Raw genomic sequence first — 9935 nt, 5'->3', positions numbered from 1 at the left:
ACCCGCTGCCGCTGACCCGCCGTCGTCATGGCCCGCGGGAAAGCCAAGGAGGAGGGCAGCTGGAAGAAATTCATCTGGAACTCGGAGAAGAAGGAGTTTTTGGGCAGGACTGGTGGCAGCTGGTGTAAGTGCGGGGTCCGCGGCCCTCGCCCCTCGCTCCTCGTGGTTCCCGCGAGGGCCCCGCGGACGGCTCCGCACAGGGCGGGGGCTGCGGCGGTGGGCGCTGCTTGTCATCCCGCGCCGGGTGCAGAGTCCCCGGGATGGGGCGTGGGCTGGGGCTGGAACGAGCCGACCGGGGGTTCCGTGCGTTGCAGAGATCCTGTCTGGTCATCTGCAGTCCTTCCTGCGGTGTGTCGCCGAGCCTTCCTCCTGGGAATGGTCGGGCTCTAGGAGACTAGACATGCCTCACCTTGCAGTCAAGTCCCAAGTCCGTAGAAAAATGAGATTTGGGGCTGTGTGCGAGAACCTCATGAGTAATCGGATCTAACGCTGTGGAGGTTGTGTGTTACAGCATCTTCTAGTCTAAATATGCACCGAGAGAGGGAGGGAAGGGCAGGGTGGGGAGGAGTCCGTCCACACTGCAGTGTTTCCCGGCGATGGCCAGGGTTTCCCGGGGACCTCTCCCGGAGGCATCACAGCCCAGAAGTGGCCCAGTAAGCGCCCCATCAGGCCTAGCTCGAAACATGGCAAAATCTGGTGGTTGTCAAGGTCTACACCGACAGATGCGGATCAGTGGCTTGGGTTGATGACGGCGAAGATAGTCTAAGAAATAAACGCAGAAGCGGCTCATCTTAACGGATTTTGTGCAGCCTGTTGCTTGGTTGGATAACCTATTTTGCACCCATTGAAAATGACATGTCTTGCTTGTTTCTGGCTCTTTTCTGGAAGGGTGACTTTTTTTTTTAAAGGTCATTTTGAAGGGCAGAGTTGTAGGTGAATCTATGAGTCGTGACTATGGAAGGGAGGGGGGAACTCCCCCCACTGTATCACTGCCCCCTCCTCCTCTAATATCATCATCATCATCATCACCACCAACACCACTAGCACCACCACTGCAGTCACTAAGGGAGCCCTAAATGGGGGCTGATTGGTGTTCTGGTTGAGGATCTGTGGGAAACAGCTGGAGAATGAGTCAGGGAAATATGCTTAGCTGACATTTTGAAATGGAAGAGGCTAGAAGAGATAGTTTTTTGTAAAGAAGTAAATGCAGCTGTAGTGAGTCTCTCTTGCTTGAAAAGTAAAGGGTTAATAATGCATCACATGTCAAGGTTAGTCAAGGTGAAGCCTCATTCCAAGGTATTACTGGGAAGCATAGGTACCCTTGATGTTTAGGAAATTCATTCTTTAAAGCAACAGCTTTTATCTTTTATCTTGTATTTCATATTGTTTTGGGCAGACTGTGTTCTTCATTAAGGCAATTGTCAAGGTGTCTCAGACTCTCTGTGTTTTTTTAGTATGGAAGGGAAAACCAGAGGAACTGTTGGGAGAGGGGTGTAGGAACAGTACCCAGCCAGCTCCCTGCGAGTCGAGGGAGGCCTGGGGGTGCATGGCGGTGTGGGCGCCCTTTTCCCTAGCTAGCTGGAGCTTCCTTCCCTGGTGGTCCGACCCACGCGTCACGGGTGCTGGGGCTGCATTGATTTTAGGCACGTTGTGAAATTTGCCTTCTTGCGTTTTTCTCCTTCATAAAATAGGTCTCTTTCCTCATTCCAAGTCCATACTTGTTCTTAGAATAATATTTGCTTTAGAGGGTAAGGCAGTACGGATGGACTCATTCTTTAAGCTGACATTTAAGAGGCAGCACCTCCATGATAGAGAAAGAGACTGTGTGTGTGTGTGTTTGTGTGTTAATATTTGTGCCTTGATGCCACATCCAGCGGTATCAGCATGCTGATTTATGAATGTAGACACCCGGGCTGGTGTGCAGGCCTCTTCCCTTCCGTTTTCCAGGGTGCAGGTGCTGGACTCAAAATCCCATTTTGATTTTGTGCTGATGTGTTTGCTCCTTTCTAGCAATGTGAGAAATGACAGGGCCTCTCGCAGGCAGGCGGAGAAAGGGGCAGCAGTTGCTGTCTTCTGTGGAGAAAATGTCCCTTTTCCAGTCCTGGGCCCGACATGGATGCCCTTGGGGCCAGGGCAGGATGCCCTTGGCTCAGTTTTGCTGATAGGTAGATTTTCACCAAGATGGACGCAGGAGACTTGCCTGTCGCCTGCTGGAGAAATCACAGCGTGCAAATTACTCTATGATTTCCACCTTCTTATTAGGTGAAACAGACATCAGTAGGTTTTTATATATTTATATATTTACAGCTAGGCTTGGATGCCATTTTTTCTTTCTGTCTTTGACCCTTTGAAGGGCACAATTTTTATTTTAAATCAGATATATGATTTTATATATATATATATATATATATATATATATATATATATATATAATTTTTTTTTTAAAGGAAGAAAAATTGCTTGAAAGGGAAGATGCCTCCCATCTTGCCACCCCAGCTAGCTGGTGTGACTTACCTATACTTTTTTTTAGTAGCCTATCTGGGTGAGCCCACTGCATAGGCCCTTCTGGTCCTGCATGCTCCACTCTGTCCAAGTGACCTTGTAGCAGTAGCTGGGGAGATTTTGCGACATGACAGCCTGGAGCAAAAAGAGGAAAATTCCTCACTTTTCTAAGGATATCATGTGGGCTGATAAAGCACGTTTGTGAGCTTCATCGGTGTGCTTGCAAAATGCCTTATTTTTCTATTGCTCTATTTGTGTTTTAAGCTGTAGCCTCAATTGTGCACCTTCTTTTGATAGAATTAGGTGTCTGGAGGCCAGAGAATGCCTGTAGAACTAATGTTCCTGTTGCTAGAAGGGGCAAATGTGAAGCCAAGAGCACCCAGCTGGGGGTGGGGGACGCAGGAGAAAAGAGATACCATGAACCAAGGCTACGACAGCTCTCTTGCTGACTGTTCTCCCCACTACACCTCTTAGGGGCATTCGCTGGAAAATTTTTCCAGATCTCTTGACGTCACAGCCTTGTCATTTGCCTACTGCTGCCTGGATACGGAATGCAGCACTTAACCCTTTTCCTGCTGGGAGGGAGCCATGGTAGTTCTGGATTATACAACCTTTTCTTCCTTCCTTATCTTGGATTGTGTCTTCTTTGCCACTCTCCTTTTTCTTTTGTTTTGATAGAAATGAAAAAGGATTCTAATGAAGCATCTTAGTGTGGGTTTTATGTGTTTTGCTTGTTTTAGCAACTCTGTGGATGGATTTCCCTTAACTCTTTAGAGCCTGGGAGGAAAGTTGGACTTTGAGATGTATGGAGGGGACACCGTGGCAGATTCCCGCAGTTGTGTTCTCCTCTCTTGTCCTCCTCCTCCTACATACTCTCCATTTAAATAGTCCTTTTGTTCTGTGACTTTTTCCCAAGTGCTCCGGCGTTTAATGCATGAGACCTGGACCTTCATCACAGATAACTCAGGCTCCCCAGGCAGTCCTGTTTCTGACTCAGTAACCTCACAGTTCACTTGTCCCCACTTTTGCGTTCACCCCGAGTTGCTTGGCCGGCACAGGGCTACCAGGCGATGCCTAGTACAGCCTGTTACTATGCGGCTAATCAAGGAGATAATCCTCATAAACCAGTAACTGATAGCCAGCCTCCCTCTAGTCTACATGTTGGGTGGTTTTGTTTTTTTCCTTTGCAGCTATTTCATCCTTCATCCTGGTTAGTTGTTAACTATGGGAAAAAGAAAATGCAGATCATCAAGTCCATCGTTATTCTGATTTCCGTCAGAGGGTGAAATTGAAATGTGCTGGTCCTGTTTGCTGTAGGATTTTCTTTTTGTCCCCCGGTCTTGTCCCTCAAGAGGAGAGGCTGTGTGCTTAATCAAGAATACAAATCTAAGGTAGGGTGATAGTCAAGAGCAGGAGAGCCTTGCTGGGTTTCTCAGCATTCATTGCTCTGTCACAGCATTAAGAACCCTCAGGCATCTGAGCTTTTGGAGAAGCTGCAGAGCTAGGATTGTAGTATTTAAATGTCAGGTGATAGGCAAGCAAGAAAACATGTCTCTAAGGGAATATATTGTAATGTTTTAATTGCATTGCATAAGCACACAGACATATCCCTGGATCTTACTGGTGGGATCTTCTTGAGATATTAATTTAGGAATGAAATTTTTTTTTTACAAGGATCCTAGTTTTAGCTGAAGGTTCCTCCTACCCTTCTACCCCTCCACTTCCCACACACACGATAATGGAGGACTGTCTGTTGTCCCATTTTTACTCCATGTGGCGGGGAGGGATTCACGCTCTTGTCAATATTGGAAAAGGACACTCTAGAGAAATAGGGTGGAGGGGAAGCCAGGAAGGAAGTCCGTTCATCTCTGGGGGGATCAGACTTCCATTCCGAGCATGTGACTGCCTCACAGCCTTTCTGTTTCTGTCTGTCCTCCTGCAGTTAAGATCCTGCTCTTCTATGTCATATTTTATGGCTGCCTGGCCGGCATCTTCATCGGAACCATCCAAGTGATGCTGCTCACCATCAGTGAACTTAAGCCTACATACCAGGACCGTGTGGCCCCCCCAGGTAAAGTCAGCACTAGTAGGTGCCATTCCTCCAGAGGTAAAATGAAGGTCACTTTTTCAGCTGAGTGCAATTTTTTTTTTTTTTTTGAAAATTGCTCTATAAGTTAGTTTTACACCAAGCATGAAAAAGAAAAAGAGGAATTTCTCTCTGCTGCCGCCAGATCTTCTACCCGCATTGCAGGGCAGACTCCCGGGTTGCAGACATCTTAGGTGCACAGACCTAGAGTGACAGGGTGAAGAGCCCCGGTCTTCTATGTCCACCACTCACCAGCTGTGTGACTGTGAACAGATGGAGTTCTGAGCCCTCCCCCCACCCATCACCTCATCCCTGGTGCTCCCAGGGGTGTATGTGGAATCATTTCAGGGTCTTTCCAGCGCTGACACGTTTTTGTCACTTCTTGAAGGGACTATGACCCAGATAAGTCCCTTAAAACAGTCACTTTGGCTCCTGTTTTAAAGACTAACTTAGTTTTAGGGACAATGAGAAACTCTGAAGTGGACAACTCCTCACAGGAAGAGGAGCTGGGACCTATTCTCCCACCTGCTGTGGCTTTGCAGTTTGACCTTGAAAAAGTCACTCTCTTTTCACTTCTCAATATTTATACTCATTAATTTAATCTCATTTGCCAGCTTTCTAAATCCACTTTGCAGTTCAGTTAACTATTTCCTTCAGTTCTGAAAACTTGGGTGAACAAAAAGATTATCATAGAAAAATGCAAACTGGCACATTTAGCTGTGTGTGTCCACACCTAACGCTGACAGGCCAAGGCAGTAGAACAACAGCAAACATGAATTTACTGTCTGCTTCTTGTAGAAATCATTGTCTGGAGGAACTAAAGAGAGAGGAAGTGTTGGCTTCCAGATAGATGACCTTGAGGCTGCTGCTGGGGTTGGCAATGACTTGTTCCTTCTCTGCTTTCCCTGGGCAATGGTTTCCTTACAACTGTATTTAGGTGACAGTCTCTGGGCCACCTGTGTGGCCCTTGATTAGGGGCCACTGCCTGCCACAGCCTTGTCATGCCTACCTCCTTGGGTGTGGGAAGGACTCATAGAAGGAAATCTTAAAAATACGGAGCTGACAAGCACTGTTGTATAGACTAAGTCAAATAGTTCTCCCCCGTAAGAAAAAACCTGAAATATTTCCAGATAAACTTAGACCTGGGGGATTGGGAAAGTGGAAAAAGAAAGCATGTAAGTATATAAAATGGCTTAAACTTGTGTAATAATCCACAGTTCCCAGCAACTATTTCCTAAGAGAGGTGGGTCTATGGAAAGATCGAAACAAGAATTCTGATGTTCACAAAGAAGGAAGGGATCTTAAATAAACATGTTTTACATTGGCTTTTGTGACAGGAAAACATGGTGTGTCTTTTCATATCTTCTTGTTAGAATTTTTTTGGTAGCTCTTGCAGTAGTGTTCCAGCCTAACAGACCGGTTGCTCTCTCCCTTGAGTCATTCAGAGACACGAGGCAGAGGGCTGAGAGAAATGGGCATTTAATCTGATATAATGGAATCGGGGAGCAAGTGTATTCATCCAAAAAAGCTCACTCTCTGGCAGTACAGCTCACTCAGAGTTTGTACTCCATAGCCCCTCACATACCTCCCTGTGTAAATTAGCAAAGCCATGACTCAAGATCCCCAATCCCTTCACCAGCCCCCAGACCAAATTGACAAGGCCTATGGCAGTTCAGCATGACCCAAGATCTGTTCATGCTGATAGTTCCTTAAGGGAGGATGGGAAGTTACAACAATCAAAGAAACTACCTTGATAGGTTTAGATAAACAACGTCAAATCAAATATGAGAAATGTAAGAAATCCCCATTCCCAGAGCCTTGGCCTATAACAGTAGTAATTTAAGTTTGGGTAGTTTTGGTTGGTTGGTTTTGTTCTTTGTTTTGCTATTTAAAAGCTATTCTTCAGTCATGATGCTGTTTTATAATTTTTCTACTTGTAGCCAAAGATGACCACAGAGTCAAGCATTTTCTTTAATTTCCTAGATTTAATAAAAAAGTGGTCCTTGACTATATAAACTTTGGGGAGTCAGCCATTAATAAAATTAAACATTTTCCTCAAGCTCTTTGCAGAAAGAGAAATTTCACTTTCAAAAAGAAACAGCCAGAGTGCCTGACCTTGTAAGTAAGGACTTGGAAATGACCTTGCCCTTAAATCAACCAGCCAAAGTACTCAGTCCCTCCCTCACCCTGCCTCCCTCCCCTTCCTTCCAGCCCCTTCCTAAAAGACACGTTCTTAGTACCTATATTTAGTGTGCACACAGCAGTTGGACTGACCTGACAAACCCTGCTCTCCAAAGGAATGCTCATGGGTCATCTTGGAAATATGCTTTCCTGTCCTTTGGTCTGAGTCACAGGAAAAGTCCTGTCCGTGTCTTCCTCATCTCCTGGGTTCTTTATCTTGGTAATTTGTCTCCTTTTTCTCATTCCTTCCCCTCTCGCCTTGTCTGGAGAGTCTCCTCCTTATTCTCCTTACCCTGTGAAGTTTTCTGTACCTTTACCAAGGGATAAGCTATTCTTTCTTTTTTCTCTTTTCCAGTTGGGTCATACTCTGTCCCCCAGGCTGGAGTGCAGTGGCACGATCACAGCCTACTGCATCCTCAACCTCCTGGGCTCAGGGGATCCTTCTGCCTCGGCCTCCCAAGAGGCTGGGACTACAGGCTCATACCACCATGCCCAGCTTTTTTTTTTTTTTTTGTAGAAACACGTCTCACGATGTGGTCTAGGCTGGTCTTGAATACCTGGGTTCCAGGAATCCTCCTGCCTTGGCCTCCCAAAGTGCTGGGATTACGAACGTAAGCCACCATGCCCAGTCAAGACGGTCCTTTGGAAACGATGGGACCCTTTGATTGAGTCTGGTTGACAGAGTGCTGCTGCCTCTTGAGCTGCCCCCAAGTGCTCACTGGACCCCTTCTTCACATTTTTCAGAGAAGATGTTAAAATTTTTTATTTTGCGCAGAAAAATATGCAGACTAAATAAATGCCTTGTGTAGGAATGCCCTGATAATGTTTTGGCTTCAGATTAATATCTTTAAGCCTCCATTTTCATATTGGTTAAGAAGGAAAATTGCGTATTTAAGTCAGATGCACCTAGTGTGTATGAAAGATTATATATAATTTAAAGATCTAAGGACTTATTAATGCTATTAATTCAGCCATCAGCTGAATTTGAGGCATGAATACAAACCCAGCCTGGGTGGGTTTTGACTGCCCTTTACACAGTGGAATGCTTTGTAGCTAGATCTCTTCAAATAGCATGTGAATGTGGCCATATTAAGCATTGGCAATCACACAGTGTATTTGGCTCTGTTTGTCTATGATATTGGATAAGCTGATGGGGCAAACATGAAAGTCTCAGAGAAAGGATTAGACTACAAAATGGAAGTAAAATTTAAGAACAAAATGGATCCCATGTCCCATGTTAATGTGAATGATTTTCCTTCCCAAGTCTTGTTGCTATGGGTTATTGGAACAGATCTGCCTGCTTTGCTAGAGCCTCAGCTGAGATATTAAGTCGAGATGTATTAAATTGCTATTTTTATCGGTCACAAATAATAATTGGCAGTTTTTTGTTGCCTAATCTAAATTTCAAAGTAGCCCCGTAGATTCACAGTGAGGTTGCCCTGAGAAGGAAAAGCAGGAAATTTAGAGCTGGACACAGTTCCCACCACTCTAGTGCCAACTTAGCCCCACTAAGCCTCAGTTTTCTCACCTGTGTTAAGTAGAAATAGTACCCTGTGAGAACTAAATGAAGTTGTAAGCATACATCAAGCAAATAGTTCTTTATGGTGGCAAAACTAACAGTATTAAGGGTAACTGCTGATGGCAACCTCTGTTTTATGGCCCTGCTTTCTCCTAGAAGCAGCAGTTACTTTTTTCTGGCTGCAGAGCTTCCAGGTTCAGCTTTGGGTGATGTGGACAGGGTGTGTGACATATTACATCTTCATGGAGTCCATAAAACCCTGGCTTTCCATGCAAGGTACCTGGGAGACACTGGATGAAGACACATGTTTTTAACCACTTGAAGTATCGTGACACTATTCTTCTGCAATCTCTCCCTTGACTGTATCTGCATTTGTTGGGTTAGTCCTGCCAAAGCTTTCTCCAGAGGAGACCCCTTATGGGAGCCCTGGGATAGTGGTTTGCACAACTCATCTGTGAATGTGTGGGGTTTAGGGGAGATACAGTCATCAGCTGTGTTTGCAAGGGCTGCGCAGGAGCAGGCATGCAGGCCACAGACACACTCATGCTCGGGCCCTGCCCCTGATCTGACCCTGCTCGCCTGCTGCGTACCAGTGGTGTCATGGAAAAGTCTCCTTCACATTCTCTTCTTCACATCCCCGCTGCCCTCCTCCCACCCAGGCTCACTTAGCAACAGTAGAACGAAATGAAGTTCACTGCGTGTCCACCAGTGGGTCAAGAGAGTCCCAGCTGGCTTGCTTCCTGGCAAGCTGGTATGAATGTAAACTCCTGATCTTCCTGTGGGCACTTTTTGTTTTGCTCTGAAGTGAAGATGGCTTAGTGCTAGAAGACTCATCGAAAGGGGTCTCGTTCTTGGCCAGAGAGGGTGGGTGGGGTGGGGATGAGCAGCAGACCGTGTTGTCTTCCAGCAGTTTCCACTCATCTTGATTGTGAAAAGGAAAGAACCTAATCTTAAAATCCAGTGGGGCACAAGCCATCGTAATTCAGATCTCAGCTTGATAAAGCAAAATTCCTGAGAAGTCATTATGTCCATCTCAGGATATCTTCCCCGCCCCCTCCCCACGCTATTCACACTTGTATTACTGTCTCTCACATTTCAAAGGAAAAATTAGAAACAGTTGGCCTCTGTATACTTTGGAGGGATTGTTATTTCAAATTGCCAGTGAGGTGTTTCTCTGCTGTTTCTGATTAGAATCTTTCAGTGTATAACGTCAGCTGACATGATACTCACATAGGTTCCACTGCCTCGCTTTCCCTTTTCCTCTTCCCAAGCCTGAGGATCCTGCCATCCTGTTCCCAGACTTTGAGGTTGTGGGTGCATTAGCATTGGTGGCACTTGTGATTTTCAGAAGCTACGCCGCAGCCTTGTGGTTCGGTCAAGGGCTTAGGGCGAGGGACTATGTTTAGCTTAAGATGAGTAAGTGAGTGGATTGCCTGAGCCCGCAGGTTTGAGACCCACCTGGGCAACTTGGCAAGACCTCATCTCTACAATAAATCAAAAATTAGCCGGGCATGGTAGCGCAGGCCTGTAGTTCCAGCTACTTGGAAGGCTGAGGTGGAAGGATCGCCGGAGCCCAGCAGGGTGAGGCTGCAGTGACTGGGAGCAGCCATTGCACTCCAGTCTGGGCGACAGAGTGAGATTCCAACT

At 46.1% G+C, this 9935-nt stretch overlaps 1 protein-coding gene across 2 annotated transcripts in view; it reads left to right on the top strand.

Annotated features, from left to right (window-relative positions):
- The first annotated feature begins 4 nt into the window (after positions 1-4).
- The window catches only part of ATP1B1 (ATPase Na+/K+ transporting subunit beta 1), a 24687-nt gene continuing 14756 nt past the window's right edge, over positions 5-9935 (top strand). The window contains exons 1-2 of one of the 2 annotated variants that reach the window (XM_008069929.2): positions 5-124; positions 4445-4573. In XM_008069929.2, the coding sequence (XP_008068120.1) occupies positions 28-124; positions 4445-4573 (226 nt within the window). In that variant the 5' untranslated portion in view covers positions 5-27. Of the gene's footprint in view, positions 125-1056; positions 1213-4444; positions 4574-9935 lie in introns of those variants that run through there. The other variant, XM_021718515.1, reaches the window with a different exon arrangement.

Source organism: Carlito syrichta, unplaced genomic scaffold (assembly GCF_000164805.1).
Source record: "Carlito syrichta isolate Samal-C Ts95f unplaced genomic scaffold, Tarsius_syrichta-2.0.1 Scaffold312556, whole genome shotgun sequence".
Classification (NCBI taxonomy): domain Eukaryota; kingdom Metazoa; phylum Chordata; class Mammalia; order Primates; family Tarsiidae; genus Carlito; species Carlito syrichta.
This window is presented reverse-complemented; position numbering and strand designations above follow the sequence as displayed.